We start from the raw sequence: 22,511 nt of genomic DNA, 5'->3' as shown, positions 1-22,511 counted from the left end.
GCTTCCTGTCACACAGTCTGTCCCTGACCCCTGTCCAGAGCACCAGGGTTGGGGCACAGCAGGTCAAAGTAAAAGCGGAGCCCGTGTGCTCACAGACAAAAGGTCCCGGTGGGTTGGTCAGGGTTTGTGTTACCTGTAACTGAGACCCTCACTCGTTAAGCAGAGGCATGGGAGCAGAAGACCTTTGAGAATCCACCTCCATGAAACATTCTTGCAGACTGGGAAAGTTCAGGAATGCTAATGCTTACTAAGGGCATGGTGGAGGAGGCCAAAAATGACAGAAGAGACTCTCAAAAGGCCTCTTTTTTTTTTAAACAAAGAATAAATATCTTAACTTTTTTCTCCCCTTTAATGAAGATGTATGACTTTTACACAGCCAAAGTACACAAACCAAACTTACTTTCACACACGCGATGTGAAAGGAATTCTCAAAGTGTGGGTTGTGATCCTCTGGTGGGCATTGAAGGTACTGTAGGTGGGCAGTGAGACATCATAAAAATTAAATTCAATCATTTTTGAATTGCATAATTTCCAAAGACATGCAGATTAGGTGGATTGGAAACTTTAAATTGTCTGTAGATGTGCGTGCGGGAGTGAATGTGTTTGTTTGTCAATATGTGGCTCTGTGACAGACTGGTGTCCTGTCCAGGATGAACCCCACCTGAGGCTCTATGACTGCTGGGATAGGCTCCAGCCCCTCAGGACCCTTAATTGGAGTAAGAAGTTGAAGATGAGTGAGTGATTGCATAATTTAATTTTAAAGTGCAGTTGTCTTTTGAATATACTGTATTTCCCGGAGTATACGTCCCAACACTTAGGACTTCTAGGAAAGTCAGTTATGAGTAGTTATGATAATTACTATTATTATTAAAACTGCTTTTTGCGTGTGTGTGTGTATATAAGTTGCACAGGAGTATAAATTGGAGGGCCTCTCAAACCGGTAAAAAAATAAAACAAAAGACAAACAAAACATGACTTACACTCTGTAAAACACAATATTCATAAGTAATAAAACAAAACCATGGTATTTAAATCATATGTTAATTCTTCACTGATGTGACCTAGTTTAACAGATCTAACGATGGTCGAAAGGTTAAAATGGTGAGTTTGTAACCAGAAGTTTAACTCCCCATTGAACTGAAGGGAGGACGATCAGAGATGTCCATTACTCCAGCTAAATGTCAGATGAGTGTTTAAACATTACCTTTTGAGCCAAAAACCCAGACACGTGAGAAACACACACACACACACATACACACACCATATTTCCTTGATTAAACGCCTGACCTTAAATATGGGCCTGCCTCATTTAATGGCTAGGTAGTAAAAACTCTGCCGGAAAAAACAAACACCTGCCTTAAATAAGCGCCGGTCTTGTTTAAAGGCTGAGTCACATGTTAGCCGCCAGATTTCCCTATCTGGCTCACTGACCGTGTGAGCAGTCACGGGTCCAAATGGCATCCTCCTGCTCGAGCGTGTGTGCTGACAGAGAATATACCGGTAATTTGACTCCTTCTCCCAGTGATGTCACAAAAAGGAAGTACAGTTCTTACACCGTTGAGACGAAGCTGCAAGCTGTTGCGTATGCCGAAAAAAAAAAAAAAAACCCAGCAAGGTACATACAGTTTAAAATGAATTAATTTTAATTTAACCAGGTTAGTCCCATTGAATTTGAGACCTTGTTTACAAGGGAGACCTGGACAATTTTAAAGTTTCCAATTCACCTAACCTGCATGTCTTTAAATGTGGGTGGAAACCAGAGCACCCGGAGGAAACCCACGCAAACACGGAGAGAACATTTAAACTCCACACAGAAAGGACACAGGTGGGAATTGATCCCATGACCTTCTTGTTGTGAGGTAACAGTGCTAACCACTAAGTCACCATGCTGCCCAATTATTGTCATTAGATGAAGCAATGGAAGCACAACGTTAGTAGATCTACAGTGAGGAAAATAAGTATTTGAACACCTACCAACCAGCAAGAATTCTGGCTCTCACAGACCTGTTAATTTTTCTTTAAGAAGCCCTCTTATTCTGCACTCTTTACCTGTATTAATTGCATCTGTTTGAACTTGTAACCTGTATAAAAGACACCTGTTCACATAGTCAATCAATCACACTTCAACCTGTCCACCATAGCCAAGACCAAAGAGCTGTCTAAGGACACCAGGGACAGAACTGTAGACCTGCACAAGGCTGGGATGGACTACAGGACAACAGGCAAGCAGCTTGGTAGAAGACAACAACTGTTATGATTATTAGAAAGTGGAAGAAACACAAGATGACTGTCAATCTCCCTCGGTCTGGGATTCCATGCAAGATCTCACTTTGTGGGGTAAGGATGATTCTGAGAAAGCTCAGAACTACACAGGAGGACCTGGTCAGTGACCTGAAGAGAGCTGGGACCACAGTCACAAAGATTACATTAATAACACATGATGCTGTCATGGTTTAAAATCCTGCAGGGCAGCAAGGTCCCCCTGCTCAAGCCAGCACATGTCCAGGCCCATTTGAAGTGCACCAGTGACCATCTGGATGATCCAGAGGAGGCATGGGAGAAGGTCATGTGGTCAGATGAGACCAGAATAGAGCTGTTTGGAATCAACTCCACTTACCATGTTTAGAGGATGAGAACAACCCCAAGAAAACCATCCCAACTGTGAAGCATGGGGGTGGAAACATCATACTCTGGGGGTGCTCTTCTGCAAAGGGGACAGGACGACTGCACCGTATTGAAGGGAGGATGGATGGGGTTAGGTATTGCGAGATTTTGGCAAACAACCTCCTTCCCTCAGTAAGAGCATTGAAGATGGGTCATGGCTGGGTCTTCCAGCATGACAATGACCCCAAACACACAGTCAGGGCAACTAGGGAGGGGCTCCGTAAGAAGCATTTCAAGGTCCTGGAGTGGCCTGGCCAGTCTCCAGACCTGAACTCAATAGAAAATCTTTGGAGGGAGCTGAAACCCCAAACCTGAAAGATTTAGAGAAGATCTGTACGGAGGAGTGGACCAAAATCCCTGCTGCAGTGTGTGCAAACCTGGTGAAAAACTACAGGAAACATTTGACCGCTGTAATTGCAAACAAAGGCTACTGTACCAAATATTAACATTGATTTTCACAGGTGTTTAAATACTTATTTGCAGCAGTAACATACAAACAAATTATAAAAAAAAAAAAAATCATACATTGTATGTCCTAAAGTTAATATTGTGGTATAATTTGAAGCACGACCAGTAATTGTATGTATTGCAGCATGTTAAATTTTTTTGTAAGTGCTTATGAAGTTGCAAAGCTGTGGCATGAGAATCGCATACTCTGTACTCTTAACTGTAGAACTACCACGTATTTCACATAGTACAGAAGGATCATCAGAACGTGTGTGCAAAACTGCAATAAATACAAAGAAATACAAAATCTTTTTTTAAGTGATCTTAGTCTTTGAAAAACACTTTCATGAAATATAAGAATCAAACTGCACAAAGTCCATGGGCGGGGCTGACTGACTGACTGACTGGTGGTCTGTTTGTTTGTCTGTCTGTCGGTCTTGATTTGCAGAGCTAGCTTGTGGGGTTTTTTTTTTTCTTACGTCTCCGCTCAACGGTTTATGTGATGATTGTGGTGGAAGTGTTTTTTTTGCTTTCCTCACACTCCGTGACCTGTTTTGATTTGATCTGTTGCTCAACAGTTTGCACATTATTCTCTTGATAAATCTGAACCATGTCTGTACAACAGGCTGGACCAGTTTTGTTTATTTTATAAACAAACTGGTATCCAAAATGATACTGACTACATACTTTTTGTACCGTTCACACCACTCACTGGCTGTGGTCACAGTTTTGACCCAGTGCTTTACCATATTTTCTGGAGTATAACTCATACCTGTTACAAATTATATAACAATTATATATAATACACGCCACACAAGTGCCTTCCCACACATGTGGCGGGCTCGTGTGTGGCGTGCGCATGTATAAATTCCGACCCAATCTGAACCGACAATGAGGATCTAAAGAGTCATATCCAAAAACTTCGAATCATCAGGAATCACCTGCACTGATGAAGCCCTCATCACTGACCTGCAGCAGCTGGAGGAGGAAGGAAAAGATCCTGAACCCACTCCAGATGAAGAAATCATCACCATCCAGGAAGGAATCTTGCTTCAAATGTTCGAAACTACTGTAATATGGAAAAGTAAGCTGATTTTAAGATACTGAGTAAATCTAGCTAGATGCTACATGACAGATGCAAAGTGGTTGCTTTTGGTTGGCCACATCCAGGGATATATGTGAAACTTATAAATTACAGAGCAGGAAGCAAGCTCCATTTTGTTAATACTAGCCTGCTTTGAATACGAGCCTGCCTCGTTTTAGGCGCCGGGTCTGCACACACTTTGAAAAAAATAAACGCCCGGGCTATTAATCAAGGAAATACGGTATATCACAACAAGCCTTTGGGCAAGGTCCTTAATGTCAAAGTTGCTCCTCGGCTGCACTTGAGCACCATGCATGGCAGCACGATGACAGTGCATGCGTACATGTGTAGCATCACTGTAAAGCGCAAAAGACATTCAGTCTGGTTTGGAGTCACAGTGGACAGAACACTTCATCACTGGCTGACCAGACAAAAATCCTGATTAAAGGTTTGGCAGGAAATCAGGATTTTCAGATTTCAAAATGGCCTGTGGTGTTCTTACATTCGGGATTGGATGCAGATTGATATTTCTCCGTGTTACCATTCACTGTCTCACACAGTGACTCTCAGACTTCTTTCTCTTCCATTGCTAAAAGAAAAAAAAAAATTAAAAACAAACAGCACTGTTTTCTTGGTTTGTAGTCAGATGGCGTCTTTGTGGCGCAGTACAATGCAGATTAAGTGCGTGCAGAGAACAGAGTCCCAACACGCCTTTTTTATTCCCCCCTCCCGGTGGTCTGTCTAACCCTCTGTTGGGGCCAACCTGCGCCCCACAAACAGGCCCTGTGATGATCCCAGGGTAAAGGTGGTACAGGGTTGCATGTGAAGAGCACATTTCCCTCAGCACAGCTTAATCACCTGGTAAAGGCGGCCACAAACAACAGTGTGCGTGGCTCTAAAACGGCACTTCAACATGGCCCTCGGCGGGTTCACTGCAACAAAACTTAGTGGGCCTCCTTTACGTGGGAGAATAAAACCATGTACAGCGTTGATGTCATGCAGACCTCAAACACGGCCGGACTGGGGGCAGGTTTGTTACTATGGAACTTGCTCTGCTTTGGGCCAGTGACAGAGAGGGTGGGGGAAAAAACAAAACAAAAACACAACAGGACACCGAAATGAAACCATGACAATCATAACTACAATTAACCATCGTTAAGGCAGTTATTTTATTACAGTTCATAGTTTCATTATTTAGTGTGTGTATATATAACAAAAAAGAGTAATGCTAATAATTGTGTCCAAAACTGTTTAACGTCAACTAGCAACAAGCTTTCCATTATGTTTAATACATACAATCTTAAAATGGTTAAACAGTTACTGTATGACCCTGAATTTGACCTTTCAAGGTCACAGGTCATGTGGTCGACAGAAAGATGAGATAATGATATATTAGTGTTTGAGACATACTGTATAGGTCATGTTAATGATAAAAATAATGATTATTATATTGTTATTATTACTATTTATTAATGCAGGCCTTTCACAAGAATCAAAGTACTAAATGAAATAAACAAATAAAAGAATAAATGCCAATAATAAAATGTACACTCCAACAATGTACAAAAAAATCCCAAATTAAAAAGCTGATAATACAAAAAAAGGTGTGACTTATATCTAGGTTTTTCGCTTCTAGATGCATTTTTTTTAACAGGTGTGAGTTATTCTCCAGATAATACAGTAAAGCACTGGGTCAAAACTGTGACCACAGCCTGTGAACAGGGTGGATGGTATAAACAGTATGTATCAGTATCTGACAGATGTATCTGTATCAGTCAGTATCAGTTTAGGCTTTATTTGCAAAAAAAACTTTTGCAGCCTGTTGTACAGACATGGTTCAGATTTATCAAGAAAATAATTTGCAAACTGTTGCGCAACAGATCAAATCAGAACAGGTCACGGAGTATGAGGAAAGCAAAAGAATGCTTCCACCACAATCATCAGATAAACCGTTGAGTAGAGACGGAAGAAAAAAAAACAAGCTAGCTCGGAAAATCAAGACAAACAAACAAACAGACCGCCAGTCAGTCAGTCAGCCCCGCCCCCAGACTTTGTGCAGTTTGATTCTTATATTTCATGAAAGTGTTTTTCAAAGACTAAGATCACTTAAGAAAAGATTCTGTATTTTTTTGTATTTATTGCAGTTTTGCACACACGTTCTGATGATCCTTCTGTACTATGTGTAATACGCAGTAGTTCTACAGTTAAGAGTACAGAGTTTGCGATTCTCATGCAACAGCTTTACAACTTCATAAGCACTTACAAATTAAAATAAAAAAATAACAACATGCTGCAATACATACAATTACTGGTCGTGTTTCAAATTATACCACAATATTAACTTGAGGACATACTGTGGCCCGACTCTCAATCATCCCACCAAGTTTGTTAAAAATCAAACCAAAACTTTTCACATCACACACCCCCACCCGAGTCCCATCCTTGGATATAGGAGTAAACACCATAACCTCTCACACCCACTGGTAATGGTTTGCAACAGTCTTGATGTAGTTACAGGCTACAGACGGACAAACACACAAGAACGAAAACGGAACATCCATGAACGCTAGAGCCATACATGAGAGTCAAAGCACATAAAATGCCCATTTTGACTTATTTAGCTAAAAACAGATGGCTTTCATTTTACTAATCATTCAAAGCCTGGTCCTCAGATTGAACTGGTCTGAATCCAGTTCACTGCAGGTGTAGAACCACTTTGTTTATAATCATGATTAAATGCACTTTAATACATTTTAAAATGTGTTGACTGACATTTAAAACCAGCTCAAACCAAGATATGGGGTTAAAATAATTTTAAACAAGTTTATATTTGAAAGAACAGTTTTAAACCTGATTATGACACTCAAGTAGTTTGAAACCGTTTTAAGATGTTTCACCATTATCATTGTCTTGACACACATATTATTGATGACCACGTACCTTATGAAAAAGTTTGAAAAGAAGGTCTCGAGAGTAACCGCCGTTTGTTTCGTCATCTTTTTTACATTTCCACCTCACCTGGAAAGAAAACAGATGTTTTTAGTTAAATGTTGCTCTGTGCTCAAAATTCTTTTCTGGATGTCTGTTGCAGAATATACTGTGGATCGCTTCAAAAATTGCATCATTCGTTTCCCAAACCATCACCTATGTGCTCACAAAATTTCATTAAAATCTGATATGTTTGGAGTTATCCTACTAGCAAACAAATTAACAAAGGTGAAAACATGACCTTCTTGGCGGAGGTAACTACAGACACGTCTCGTTGTTGTGACCTGCACTTATTCTTCCGATTACAGTGAAAGCATCGGGAGAGTATAATCAATGATCTAAACTAAATACCAGTGATTTTAAAAACCATGTGAAACAGGTCGCCGCCCTGTTGCCCTGTAGGGGGCACAAAAGACAACAACCCTCCTTGAAAAGGCAGGATTTTTATAAAACTGGACTCTGTTGTTACTGACTGATTTGCAGTGGATGCAGTACAGCAACACCACTCGGACAAACAAGATGAAACTCAAGTTTGCTCCCATTTGACCTCAGCCGCTTTTGCAATAATTTATCTGTACAAAACATTTTATATTTAAATATTTTGTTTTAGTGTGTTCGTTTCAACATGAATGAGAGCATCTTTATATACACATATATATATATATATATATATATATATATATACATATACATACATATACATATATATACATATACACATATAAAAATATAAACGCAACACTTTTGGTTTTGCTCCCATTTTGTATGAGATGAACTCAAAGATCTAAAACTTTTTCCACATATACAATATTACCATTTCTCTCAAATATTGTTCACAAACCAGTCTAAATCTGTGATAGTGAGCACTTCTCCTTTGCTGAGATAATCCATCCCACCTCACAGGTGTGCCATATCAAGATGCTGATTAGACACCATGATTAGTGCACAGGTGTGCCTTAGACTGCCCACAATAAAAGGCCACTCTGAAAGGTGCAGTTTTATCACACAGCACAATGCCACAGATGTCGCAAGATTTGAGGGAGCGTGCAATTGGCATGCTGACAGCAGGAATGTCAACCAGAACTGTTGCTCGTGTATTGAATGTTCATTTCTCTACCATAAGCCGTCTCCAAAGGCGTTTCAGAGAATTTGGCAGTACATCCAACCAGCCTCACAACCGCAGACCACGTGTAACTACACCAGCCCAGGACCTCCACATCCAGCATGTTCACCTCCAAGATCATCTTAGACCATCCACTCGGACAGCTACTGGAACAATCGGTTTGCATAACCAAAGAATTTCTGCACAAACTGTCAGAAACTGTCTCAGGGAAGCTCATCTGCATGCTCGTCGTCCTCATCGGGGTCTCGACCTGACTCCAGTTCGTCGTTGTAACCGATTTGAGTGGGCAAATGCTCACATTTGCTGCCGTTTGGCACGTTGGAGAGGTGTTCTCTTCACGGATGATGCGAAGGAGATGTGTTGCACTGCATGAGGCAAATGGTGGTCACACCAGATACTGACTGGTATCCCCCCCAATAAAACAAAACTGCACCTTTCAGAGTGGCCTTTTATTGTGGGCAGTCTAAGGCACACCTGTGCACTAATCATGGTGTCTAATCAGCATCTTGATATGGCACACCTGTGAGGTGGGATGGATTATCTCAGCAAAGGGGAAGTGCTCACTATCACAGATTTAGACTGGTTTGTGCACAGTATTTGAGGGAAATGGTGATATTGTGTATGTGGAAAAAGTTTTAGATCGTTGAGTTAATCTCATACAAAATGGGAGCAAAACCAAAAGTGTTGCGTTTATATTTTTGTTGAGTATATATATACACATACATATATATATACACACACATATATATATACACATATATACACACACATATATACACATATATACACACACATATATACATATATATACACACACATATATACATATATATACACACACATATATACATATATATACACACACATATATACATATATATACACACACACACACACACACACACACACACACACACACACACACACACACACACACACACACACACACACACACACACACACACACACACACACACACACACACACACACACACAGTAGTGTTCAGAATAATAGTAGTGCTATGTGACTAAAAAGATTAATCCAGGTTTTGAGCATATTTCTTATTGTTACATGGGAAACAAGGTACCAGTAGATTCAGTAGATTCTCACAAATCCAACAAGACCAAGCATTCATGATATGCACACTCTTAAGGCTATGAAACTGGACTATTAGTAAAAAAAAAAACAAAACAAAAAAAAAACAACAAGTAGAAAAGGGGGTGTTCACAATAATAGTAGTGTGTCATTCAGTCAGTGAGTTCGTCAATTTTGTGGAACAAACAGGTGTGAATCAGGTGTCCCCTATTTAAGGATGAAGCCAGCACCTGTTGAACATGCTTTTCTCTTTGAAAGTCTGAGGAAAATGGGACGTTTAAGACATTGTTCAGAAGAACAACGTAGTTTGATTAAAAAGTTGATTGGAGAAGGGAAAACTTATACAGCCCAATTTCATAGCCTTAAGAGTGTGCATATCATGAATGCTTGGTCTTATTGGATTTGTGAGAATTTACTGAATCTACTGGTACCTTGTTTACCATGTAACAATAAGAAATATACTCAAAACCTGGATTAATCATTTTAGTCACATAGCACTACTATTATTCTGAACACTACTGTATATATATATATATATATATATATATATATACACACACACACACACACACACACACACACACACAAATAGTTAATGTTAAATAATCACTGCCTGCTGTGGTCCTCCAGAGGAGATTTAGTTGACTAAAACTACAAGAGTCAAGATGAACTAAAACTAAACCAAAGTATGTTGTCAAAATCAAGACTGTGCACTTGGAATCAGTCTTCTGAAGCTGTTGCGAGTTCCAGCATTCAGAGACATTGTGCAACTTCTAGTATGGCACAAAGTACAGTGGTCCAGGCCATTATCACACTGACCCAATGAAATATTAATAATGGCAAGCAGTCCGCTGAGAGCTGAACTGAGTCCAGAGTTCTGCTGACTGGATTTCTGGGAATTTTCTTGCTTAGGTTGACTCTTTTACCAACAATTACACCGAAGTCATATGTTCCCTCTCCAAGAACAGTCTCCTGCAACACATTCATCTTCTCAGCAGGCAGAAAACATTGCTGACGACGACACTTCGTTTGTCTAAAATTCTCCCGCACGATTCCAGAGCATCACATCCGAATGGAAAAACTGATAAGAATTCACCGTGCGTGCACAGACTCGCAGCGCGTGCACAGCAGCAAAACCTGGTGACTTTTGTGAGAAGCTGCAAAACTGTTAAGTACAGTTCATCTAATAATTGTGAACCGCAGCCAGGTTCGTAAGTATTTGGACATTGATTTTTGTGTGGAATTTTAACACAAATATCACATTATTGCCCATTTAAGAGTGGTAATGTACAGTAAATCTGTCTAGAGGAGGCAAGTCTCAAAAGCTGAGTGACTGTGTGAGCAGGATACTCGTGAGGGAAACCACCAAGACACTCAGACAACTCTGAAAGAGTTACAGCCAACTGTGTGTGTTTGGAAAACTGTGCATTGTGCAACTTCTGTCTTTTACATCTCCACTCAGCTTCAAGATAGAGTCAAACAGAGAAGACTTTTATGAAAGACTATGTGAAAATTGCGGTTCCTGTTTCCCAGAAGGCACATACGATACTTGAGTCTAGATCTGAACTTGCATCAAAGATTGTAATTATCATTTTTCACCTACGAAGGGCAAAATACGAGACCAAAACTCGAGTCTTTGTTTGTTCAAAGATGAAGTCAGTCGAGGGTAAAACTGTAAGTCATTTAAAGTCAGATTTACAGATTCCAGGCGGCTAAAAAGCCATCATGATGAAAATGGATCAGAAATAACTGTCCTGTTATTTCTGAGCTCGTGACTCCAGGAATAACAAAACAAGAGGACTCATCTCCATATGGAAGTCAGAGAATCCTCCAGAATGCTTGTGAAAATAAATTCAGTTGAAATTGTGAGGATAATTACAAACAGCTGAGCTGGATCCACAAACCCAGGCTTTCTTTGTGTGAGCTGGCTCAACAAAACCCTAAAGTCACAATCAAAGCTAACTGGTAGATCATCAGCTGTATTTGTTAACCCAGGTTTTCTGCTTTGGGTCATGTGTTGCGTTCCCATAAAAAAGGGGCAGGTAACGGTCATGTGACATGTATTTCAACCTCGTGGAAAAGCAGATTCATTTTATAGACAGAATATCACCTATGATAAATACAAAAATACTTTTTATCTTTTCTATATGAAAAACAGCTCTATACATTAAAAAAAAAAATCCCATTAATCAAGTAACTTGAATCGACCAATGTACAATAAGACAAAGACGAAATGTAATCCGACCCTAATCAGGTTATGGTGAGCTAACTAGATTAAAGGACAGCCACACTCCTGTGGCAGAAAGCCGCGGCTTTGGGCTTACCATACCTCACTAACCCGCTAACCTCACTTCATCATGCAGCGCTTAAATGTATATGAGCTATAAATGCATCATTATTTTATATTTGAGCATGTGGCTTTTTGTACCAATAATAAGCAGAATTTTATTCGATGTGGGGGAGAACAAAAGTCAAACTGGTTATATTAACTTAAATCACAATTTAAGGGCTTTTTGAATTTCATGGGGACAGGATTAAGGCTTTGAAACTGATTTTTAATCAGTCTTTTAACCTGTTTTAAGGCAGGTTTTTATACCTCAGTTTTAATGTATTTCATCTATGCTGGATCTGATTTTTTTGTGTTGTGTGTCTGTCTTTTTGTCAAAGCTAAGTTTCCCTGTGGTGACAATACGTAAATTTGATTTGAAAAACACAAACAAACTGACTCCCAACCTCCAAGTCTTCTACCAATCAAAGAAAAAGATCAACAAAAGCAGAAAGCACAACTTACAACTTATAGATGTTTCTGCCAAATATCTATAAAACTGTTTCACAAATAAAATTTCTTTTTTTCATCCAGCCTCATGCAATAAAACAATAACAGTAAAACTGGAGGGAAAAAAACAAAGTAAAGAACTGCAGCTTCACAAGCTGTTAAAAAAAACAAATAAAACATGAAATCTTCATATTGCAGCCTGATAATTTCTTAAAATGCGTGCAGAGCTCCCCACATGCACATTGACCTGTGACGCAGCTGCTGCTTGTTTTTGGAACTGAGCACACAAGCGTTGAGGAGCACGCTGCTCAGTGAGCTGGCTATCAAACTGCAAAACCAGATTTAATGTCTAAACACATTAGCTAACATCCCTGTTGTCTGTTAATACACGCAGGCTAGGTGCTCTCCAGCAGGAAATATAATAAGCCGTCTCTTGGCGTGCTTACAGGTCTCCTGACATGCCCCCTCTGAAGGAATGAGCTTTCGAAAACAGCGCAGAGACAGTGTATGTGGTCTCCAACTAATGAACTGCAAATGTCTCCGGTTCTGTCAAAATCCCTGCTGAGATTCTGCCTGCACTCTCGCTCACATGGAGATCTTCCACGTCCCTTGCACCTTCCAGTCTCGTCCTCCAAGAATCACAACCCTCGCCATGACCTTTCCCCCCCAGACTTGTCCCCTGACTAGAAACTCACTCTCCAAGGACTTACTTTCAACTTGGGGGTCATGCTGCTCCTGGAACATCTCTCCAATCCTGCTGTTGACAGAAAACATGAGGCAAACGGAAAGGAGACAGAGACATGGAGAGATCAGCAAACTGCTGATTTTAGACAACAAATATGTTGCACGTTACAGAATATTTAACCTTCTGAACTCAGAGCGATTTTTGTCATCATTTAGCGCTGACACCCCCCCGTGGCCTCATTTATCATAGCACCTGTCAGTCCTGCACATCTACAAAAACTGCAGTTATTGCTAGAAGAACTGGGAACTGGAAAATGTATTTTGTGCAGGATATCACATTTATAATGTAATAAATCATAAAAGAAAAAAAAATGCAATTTGACTTTTTTTTTTAGACATTTCATTTTACAAAAATTATAAATGTCACATATGCAAGAGTTACTAATAATGTGAAAAAAAGGGGGGGGGGGAGGTGGTTCCATATGCTGCAGATATAATACAGATATAATATAAATGTTCCTTTTTCTGTGCCACTTTCTCTCTCTAAAACAGCTTGCTGTTTTTTCCATCATTCCCTCTGTGCTCCAGCCTCCAATTCAGCTGAAGATTCATGAACTTTTTGTCAAGACCGTTGGTCTCAGTTGAGTCATTCGAGGCTTTACAGCTGCACTGAGGAGTTGAAATTTTTAAAAAAGAAAATACAGAAATTTAAATAATTTTGGCATCATTTTACTATAATACAACCCCAAATCCAATGAAGTTGGGATGTTGTGTAAAATGTAAATAAAAACAGAATACAATGATTTGCAAATCCTCTTCAACCTATATTCATTTGACTCCACCACAAAGACAAGATATTTAATGTTCAAACTGATAAACTTTATTGTTTTTGTGCAAATATTTGCTCATTTTGAAGTGGATGCCTGCAGCACATTTCAAAAAAGCTGGGACAGTGGTATGTTTACCACTGTGTTACATCAACTTTCAATGTTAGTTTTCGGCCTTGCTGCTTACGTGTAGAAAGTTCTCCAGATTCTCTGAATCTTCTGATTCTATTATGGACTGTAGATAATGGAATCCCTAAATTCCTTGCAATTGAACATTGAGAAAGATTGTTCTTAAACTGTTAGACTATTTTTTTCATGCAGTTGTTCACAAAGTGGTGATCCTCACCCATCTTTGCTTGTGAATGGCTGAACCTTTTGGGGATGCTCCTTTTATACCCAATCATGACACTCACTTGTTTCCAGTTAACCTGTTCACCTGTGGAATGTTCCACAAGTGTTCTTTCAGCATTCATCAACCTTCCCACTTTTGTTGCCCCTGTCCTAGCTTTTTTGAAATGTGTTACAGGTATCCATTTCAAAATGAGCAAATATTTGCACAAAAACAAAAAAGTCTATTAGTTTGAACATTAAATATTGTGTCTTTGTGGTGTATTCAATTGTATATAGGTTGAAGAGGATTTGCAAATCATTGTCTTCTGTTTTTATTTATTTTTCACACAACATCCCAACTTCATCGGAATTGGGGTTGTAATGGTGGTAAAAGCCATAGCACTATAAAGTGGTTTTGATTAAATATCACTATTTTAATATTTGATTTAGTTGTTTTGGCGGCATGGTGTCTCTGTGGTTATCACTGTTGCCTTACAGTCAGAAGGTTCCAGGTTCTCTTCCCACCTGGTTCTTGTCCTGGTGTGGGATTTGTATGGGCGTTCCCTCTGCGTGCTCCGGCTTCCTCCAACTTCCAAAGACATGCAGGTTTGGTGAATTAGTGAAAATTGACCATAGGTGTGACTGTGTTTGTCCGTCTGTGTGTGTCCAGCCTGTGATAGACTGGCGGCCTGTCCAGGGTGAATGCCACCTCTCACCCAATGACCACTGGAATGGACTCCAGCCCCTCCGTGAACCATACCTGGAAAAAGCAGGTTTGAAAAATGGATGGATGAATTTGGTAAATATTCTGCACGATGAGTTCCAAGACTGCCGGAAATCTGAAAACCTGATATTTCATTTTCTTTTGACAGTTTCTGGCTCTGGTGAACGGAGTAGGTTTGGGGACACCTTTTGAAGAAATCATGCACCTCAAATCTGCCGATGGGTTGTAGGATTTAAAAGATTAAACTTACTAACCTGTTGTGCACATACATGCACGCACACAGCTCTATTGTGGAGCTGCAGTCATCAGCCGGCTCCTGGTCTCAATGCATTTAGATGATGTTTCAATATATTTTTAAGTCTAAAGGTAGCTTAAGTGTGTAGTTAGGAGCTTCAAATTAGTTTGCACTTTCAGCAGTTTGACTGATTTAGACCCTGGCTGCTGATGAGAAGAGAAGAAGTGGAAAAGTACTTTTGTTTTTGTTTTGCTGCAGAGCTTCTTGTTCTTTCTGAATTTGCTCTCTGATGAGTCTCTGTTCTTCCTCGAGCAGTCTGGATCCTTCCTCCCTCAGACGGGAAATCTGTTGAAACAATACAAGAAAACCACATGTAAAAATATGTAGTGCTGTAAAAAGGATCTTTTGTATTTCAATATATTTGTCACACTGACTAGTATGTTCATGCAAAAATCAAGACAATCTGACTGCAGACAAAACAGTGCAGCAGCTAAGAGAATATTTAGAGCAAAATCATGCAAATGGTGATACAAGCACCAAAGTTGGCACAAATACTCCTTAGACATTACTCATTTGAAAAAAACGACTGGCCACTTGAATTTTCAATAGGCGGCCAGTTAGGGGTCAACTGAAGAATTACACAAGGGTCAAAATAAAAAAATGCTCAAATCATTTTGAAAACTACACCACATTATTTGTATGATCGTAAAGATTCCAAAAAGGTATAGTTTGGACTATCTATGACTGAATGATCAGGAGTTATGGGGTAAAAACAGCAAAAATGGTGACAAAGGTCAGTTTCAGTTTGTACAGGGGTCAAAAGTTAAAGTTGCTCCAATTTTGGTAAAAAATTATGCAAATTATTAGGTGAGTTAACAGCGTTTTAAAAAGGAATAGTTTGGACCATGTATCATGCTTAGTTATCATGTTACGGGGTAACATATGTCACGTCATAGAATCCAATGGACGTCAACATTGTTTGACCTTTACTTTGGAGACCAAACATTCAACACAATCAAAACTATTCCATTTATTAATCCTATTAGCTCAACCAATAATTTGCATCACTTTTTACCAAAATTGAAGAAACTTTAGCTTTTGACCCCTGTACAAACTGAAACTGACCTTTGTCACCATTTTTGTTGTTTTTACCCCATAGCTCCTGATCATTCAGATTGTTTCAGTTATCTGCTGCACTAAAATATCATTTTGAAGTGTCAGTTTTCACGGTGACAGCAACATCCAGTTTCAACTGCTGAAAGTTTTTTTTGGGAGGGGGAGCGCCAAATACTTTCTTGGCACATTTTTTGTCACATTTTTTCATTACTAAATAAAATGATAATTTATAAACTAAATAAAATGATAATTTATAAACAAGCTGTATTTTGGAAACAGCCCATCAGTGTTTTTTTTGCAGCTGTATCACTTTCCCACCTGCTCAGTTTCCAGCAGAACCCTGCAAACAACTTTATTTCATGACTCACTACTGCACAGGAAACAGAACACTGCCACCTACTGGTTACCTCCATAAACACACATACTTGATGTATGAAGTACACTGAGATCATACGTAGCTTGGAAGCACGCCCACAGTTTTTATTTGTCGCTGGCGTTCTGAACAAAGTGCATCAAGTCATGCAACAATACCATCCAATCCTTTTACCATTAACTGTGAAACGACGGTGAAAAAACGCCTCGCTCACACAGAGCCTTTGTTCATGACTCAAGACTTTAGATGTGCGTGCAACATGATTTGACAGCAGAAATTGACAAATAACAGATAAAAGCACCTGCCTGTTCCTCAGAGTTTCATGGATACACCAGACCACATTCTTCCCAATGGAGTTTGAATCGTACCCCCTCCCCCAACCCACCCACCGTCGCTTTTGTGTTTTTCATTTTGCACATCATTGAGCATCTCCTATTCCATTTCTGAACTCGCTTACCTCTTCTTCAAGTGTTCTAGTGATTTGCACCTCCTCTTGATTCTGGGCCTCTGCTTCTTGCTCTCTGGCCTCCAAGTCTGTCATAGTTGGAAAAACATCAAAAATACACTAAGGATGTAGGCCATATATATACACAACCCCTGGCAAAAATTATGGAATCACCCGCCTCGGAGGATGTTCATTCAGTTGTTTAATTTTGTAGAAAAAAAGCAGATCACAGACATGACACAAAACTAAAGTCATTTCAAATGGCAACTTTCTGGCTTTAAGAAACACTATAAGAAATCAGGAAAAAAAATTGTGGCAGTCAGTAACGGTTACTTTTTTAGACCAAGCAGAGGGAAAAAAATATGGACTCACTCAATTCTGAGGAATAAATTATGGAATCACCCTGTAAATTTTCATCCCCAAAACTAACACCTGCATCAAATCAGATCTGCTCGTTAGTCTGCATCTAAAAAGGAGTGATCACACCTTGGAGAGCTATTGCACTGGACTGACATGAATCATGGCTCCAACACGAGAGATGTCAATTGAAACAAAGGAGAGGATTATTAAACTCTTAAGAGGGTAAATCATCACGCAGTGTTGCAAACGATGTTGGTTGTTCACAGTCAGCTGTGTCTAAACTCTGGACCAAATACAAACAACATGGGAAGGCTGTTAAAGGCAAACATACTGGTAGACCAAGGAAGACATCAAAGCGTCAAGACAGAAAACTTAAAGCAATATGTCTCAAAAATCAAAAATGCACAACAAAACAAATGAGGAACGAATGGGAGGAAACTGGAGTCAACGTCTGTGACTGAACTGTAAGAAACCGCCTAAAGGAAATGGGATTTACATACAGAAAAGCTAAAGCCATCATTAACACCTTAACAGAAAAAAACAAGGTTACAATGGGCTAAGGAAAAGCAATCGTGGACTGTGGATGACTGGATGAAAGTCATATTCAGTGATGAATCTCGAATCTGCATTGGGCAAGGTGATGATGCTGGAACTTTTGTTTGGTGCCATTCCAGTGAGATTTATAAAGATGACTACCTGAAGAGAACGTAAATTTCCACAGTCATTGATGATATGGGGCTGCATGTCAGGTAAAGGCACTGGGGAGATGGCTGTCATTACATCATCAATAAATGCACAAGTTTATGTTGATATTTTGGACACTTTTCTTATCCCATCAACTGAAAGGATGTTTGGGGATGATGAAATCATTTTTCAAGATGATAATGCATCTTGCCATAGAGCAAAAACTGTGAAAACATTCCTTGCAAAAAGAACATAACATAATGTCAATGTCATGGCCTGCAAATAGTCCGGATCTTAATCCAATTGAAAATCTTTGGTGGAAGTTGAAGAAAATGGTCCATGACAAGGCTCCAACCTGCAAAGCTGATCTGGCAACAGCAATCAGAGAAAGTTGGAGCCAGATTGATGAAGAGTACTGTTTGTCACTCATTAAGTCCATGCTTCAGAGACTGCAAGCTGTTATAAAAGCCAGAGGTGGTGCAACAAAATACTAGTGATGTGTTGGAGCATTCTTTTGTTTTTTGTGATTCCATATTTTTTTCCCCTCTGCTTGGTCTAAAAAAGTAACTGTTACTGACTGCCACAATTTTTTTTTCCTGATTTCTTATAGTGTTTCTTAAAACCAGAAAGTTGCCATTTGAAATGACTTTAGTTTTGTGTCATGTCTGTGATCTGCTTTTTTTCTACAAAATTAAACAACTGAATGAACATCCTCCGAGGCCGGTGATTCCATAATTTTTGCCAGGGGTTGTATATATATATATATATATATATATATATATATATATATATATATATATATATATATATATATATATATATATAAATTATGACAAAACAAACCAAACCACCACTGGACATCCATTAATCAACATTCGTTTCGGCTCTCTGATGAGCTCTGCAGCACTGAGGCTGTTCAAATCACACACAGCTCAGTTTTTCCACATGAGGCAAAGCACCTCTACAATACCTTTCTTTTTGAAGTAAACCGCTTTAAAGTAATTTTCAGATGAAGACATAACAGTTAAGAAAACACTGTTAAACAGTTGTTCTGTTTTGTTTAATTAACTTGTTTAAGTGATCTTTAATTAAACAGCCATGCATGTTAAACATGTAAAACTGTGTACAAAGTGTTCATTTTTTAAGGCCCTGTGTTCATATAGCATTTTTTTTTTTCCTTTAGTTGTTCAAAATGAGAACAAAGCCTATGTGGTCACCTGGAGAAAATGCCCCCCCCCAACACACCCAAACCCACCCACCCAGAGTGCACTGAGCACTTTAATTTGAAAATCCCTGAACTTTTCAGAAAGCCGTTGTGTCATTACTGCAGCGCCTTTGCAGACAATCGATCACAGTCCTCCGATTTGTCACAAGATGTACCATAACAGACCAAAAAACCATCTGTGAAAGCAGATTGGACAGACAAACAGATACCATGTTCCTGCTGAGGGTGAGTGATTTTTAATGGCTGTACATTATAACCTTGTCATTAGCTGTCTATTGTTATGTAGAATGCTTTTTTTTCATGAGCTGGTGAAATGTATCAGCTTGTTGAAAAGGTGCATGAATATTGTACTATTTAGAAACATTCTATTTTTAGCTACTTTTGCATGATTTCCAATCTTCAGGTGTGTTCTAATAAACAGCTTCAGTGTTTTATTTCATGCTGTGTTCACTGTCACAGTAATCCAGTTGATAATCTCAGCCTTTGTTGCATCCAGACTGGAACACTTACGATGAATCAAACAGATTTAAATGATGCTGTAAAATGAGTTCAGTGTTGGAATTTTAGAATAAGATGAGTAAGTCCGGAAACTCACCTTGTTTAATTCTCTTCCTCTTGTTGTCTAGTTTCCTGTTTCTTTCCTCTGCTTGTTTCTTGGCAGCACAGATTTTATTAAACGCAGCCTGGAAACATAAAGCATGTATTTTGTCTGTGTGCGGGTGTATCAGGAGCTTTATGAGTCATTTTATAGAGGCGCTGGTCTTACCCTGGCAGCAGCATCGGTGAGCACCTCCAGAGCCTGAGACAACTGGTGGAAGAGCTCCGCTAGAAGGAACCAAGACAGAAGAATAGCCAAGAGCTCTCGCAGTCAATGCTGCTTTCAGGGCAGTCAGTATAAACTATATAAAACCCTGATGATGATTCATATTATCTCTCATAGAAGACATCGGATGAGAATTAATTTCTTTCATGCACATCTTAATATAGGGTGACATTTCAGCAAAATCCACCCTCCCTATGGTTTAGGAGGAGTTACACTTACAAGATTCATAGAAAACTATTGTTGTGTGTTTTTCATTCATTTGTAAGCAGCAAAGCTCAGCGTGCCAGCAGTGAGTTAATATGGTCATACCAGACAAAGACGTGTCATTTTTGCTAGTTGGAAAGAAAGTACATACATAAAATACCACAATCTGCACAGAAGGGAACAATGATGTGAATTACTGATGCACGATACTGGATTTTTAGCAATAACTGATATGCCAATATCGATATATAAACATTGGTGGATTTTTTTAATTACTATTATTTCATTGAAAAGCATCGACTCTGTCCCATATTGAATAGATACACTCACAAATACAAAATATGAAACAGCATTTCCGAATTACATTTGATATATCTGTGATTGCATGATTACACTTTGCAAATTCACTCAGGAAAAAAAGGACTGAAACTTGTATGGAGAATGAGTCATTTGTAAGTAAATCCTTGTGTTCCCTGAAATACACACTCATGCTGGATTGCACCATTTACAGGGTTCTCTAACAACACTAACGCAGCCATTGTTAATGCAATTTTACGCATCACTTCCCGCATGCTTTTATGTCCACCCATATAACTGCAAACACATGGGCGTGTTAATTGCTCATAAGTGTGTCGCTGATGTGCACATCATACTAGTGACTTCTTGTTTTCACACTAACAGTGTCCCAGCATCACCTCTACGTGCTGGCAGTAGAGCAATAGCTGTAGAAACGTGTGTACACCAGCCAGTATTTTTGAGTGGTGCACACACATTTCCAAGCTCATTTCACTTTTGATTCATCTGAACGTTAGCGTGGAGACAGACGTACGCCACGTTTTTGTGCGTACACACACTTTGCACATGAGTTCCCAGAACTTATCATTTCCAAATGGCTGTTTCTCTCGCCATACTATCACTTGAGCAGTGTTTGTTGATTTGTTCCCCTATTGCTCACAGACCTTTTGGTTGACTTCCACCAAAGCTGGTGTGTAGATGCAGGTCTGCCCTGAAATTGCCCTTAAAGAGTTTGTTTTGGCAAATGTCATGGTCACTGGGGTCAAAAGTCAAAACTTGGCACAGACATTATTAGATGGGTTCCAGACTTGCCCAAGCAAAGTCAAATTTGTTAAAGGTCAGTCATTGGGGACAAGGACATGTCTGTTTGTTGGTTATTGTCCATTATACTAGATAATGTGCATGAACGTCAATCTCAGAGTTGCCCTCGAGTTCATATGAAAATGTAAGAACTCCCCCAAAAATCAAATGAGCTCATCTACCTCGTAACAGTACAGTGTTCCAACAATCAGTCCTGCATAAGGAGCCTTGGGGTGAATTTTGACAGCCATTTTAAATTTGATAAGCAGATCAGTGCTGTTGTTAAAACAAGCTTTTTCCAACTCCATCTTATAGCCAAGACCAAGACCTATTTTTCTAAGATAGACTTTGAAAAGGTTGTGTCCATGCCTTCCTTACAAGTAAGTTGCATTATTGTTATTCCCTGTACACTGGCTTGGACAAGTCCTCTCTCAACCACCTTTAGCTAATTCAGAATGGTGCCACTTGTCTTCTCTTGGGTAAGAAAAAACTCGACCACATTATGCCAGTCTTGGTCTCCCTCCCCTGGCTCCCGGTCTGATATCGCATTGATTTTAAACTTCTCTTACTTGTTTTCAAAGCCCTTAATGGTCTGGCCCCTGTGTACCTCTCTGAGCACCTGCTTTGCTACACCCTAACTAGAGCCTTAAGGTCTTCTGACCAACTGTTGGTGGAGGTTTCTGTGTAGGCTCTCAGTTGTCCAGGTGGTTTCCATAGTAGAGAAGCTTGAATCTTCGACTGGACTGAGTTGCTTGACACGAGGACGTTTCGCTTCAAATCGCAGACGCTTCCTCAGCTAAAATTCTTGCTCTGGAAGTCTGACTTCTGTCTGACTCTTGTAGAGAAGAATCATGTTGGTGGAGGTGTCGAAAACTAAAGACTAGAGGTAAGAGGGCCTTTGTGGCGGCTGCCCCCAGGCTTTGGAACAGTCTCCCCCTCTATATTAGATTGTCCCAGACCCTAGAGACTTGAAGTAAAAAGTAAGTCCCTTCGGCTACTCCCTTGTTTTGCAGTCGGCGTCACCACAGCAAATCTGAAGTGGCTCTGCATGTTGAATTGCGGTAGTGGGCACAGTTCCACTAATACGCTAATTATTAAAGCTAATGTTTTCATTATTGGATTAGCTTTTCAGATAACTTTGAAAACCATCAGTGGACTAATTAGCTTCCGATAAATTTAGGTCCGACAATTTTTAGACCACAACATAT

At 39.6% G+C, this 22,511-nt stretch overlaps 1 protein-coding gene across 4 annotated transcripts in view; it reads right to left on the bottom strand.

The window, feature by feature from the left end:
- Nucleotides 1-22,511, bottom strand: part of dnajc17 (DnaJ (Hsp40) homolog, subfamily C, member 17) — an 81,578-nt gene that overhangs the window by 42,770 nt on the left and 16,297 nt on the right. For 2 of the 4 annotated variants that reach the window (XM_034195241.1, XM_034195245.1), the window contains exons 3-8: nt 19,948-20,006; nt 19,777-19,864; nt 16,925-17,001; nt 15,215-15,323; nt 12,889-12,935; nt 7,136-7,213 (exon numbers count right to left, since the gene is read on the bottom strand). In XM_034195241.1, coding sequence (XP_034051132.1) covers nt 7,136-7,213; nt 12,889-12,935; nt 15,215-15,323; nt 16,925-17,001; nt 19,777-19,864; nt 19,948-20,006 — 458 coding nt within the window. The remainder of the gene's footprint in view (nt 1-7,135; nt 7,214-12,888; nt 12,936-15,214; nt 15,324-16,924; nt 17,002-19,776; nt 19,865-19,947; nt 20,007-22,511) is intronic. The other 2 variants (XM_034195242.1, XM_034195244.1) reach the window with 2 other exon arrangements.

This window comes from Thalassophryne amazonica, chromosome 19 (genome assembly GCF_902500255.1).
Source record: "Thalassophryne amazonica chromosome 19, fThaAma1.1, whole genome shotgun sequence".
NCBI classification, from domain to species: domain Eukaryota; kingdom Metazoa; phylum Chordata; class Actinopteri; order Batrachoidiformes; family Batrachoididae; genus Thalassophryne; species Thalassophryne amazonica.
Note: the sequence above shows the minus strand (reverse complement) of the source record. Positions and strands in the feature narration are given on the sequence as shown.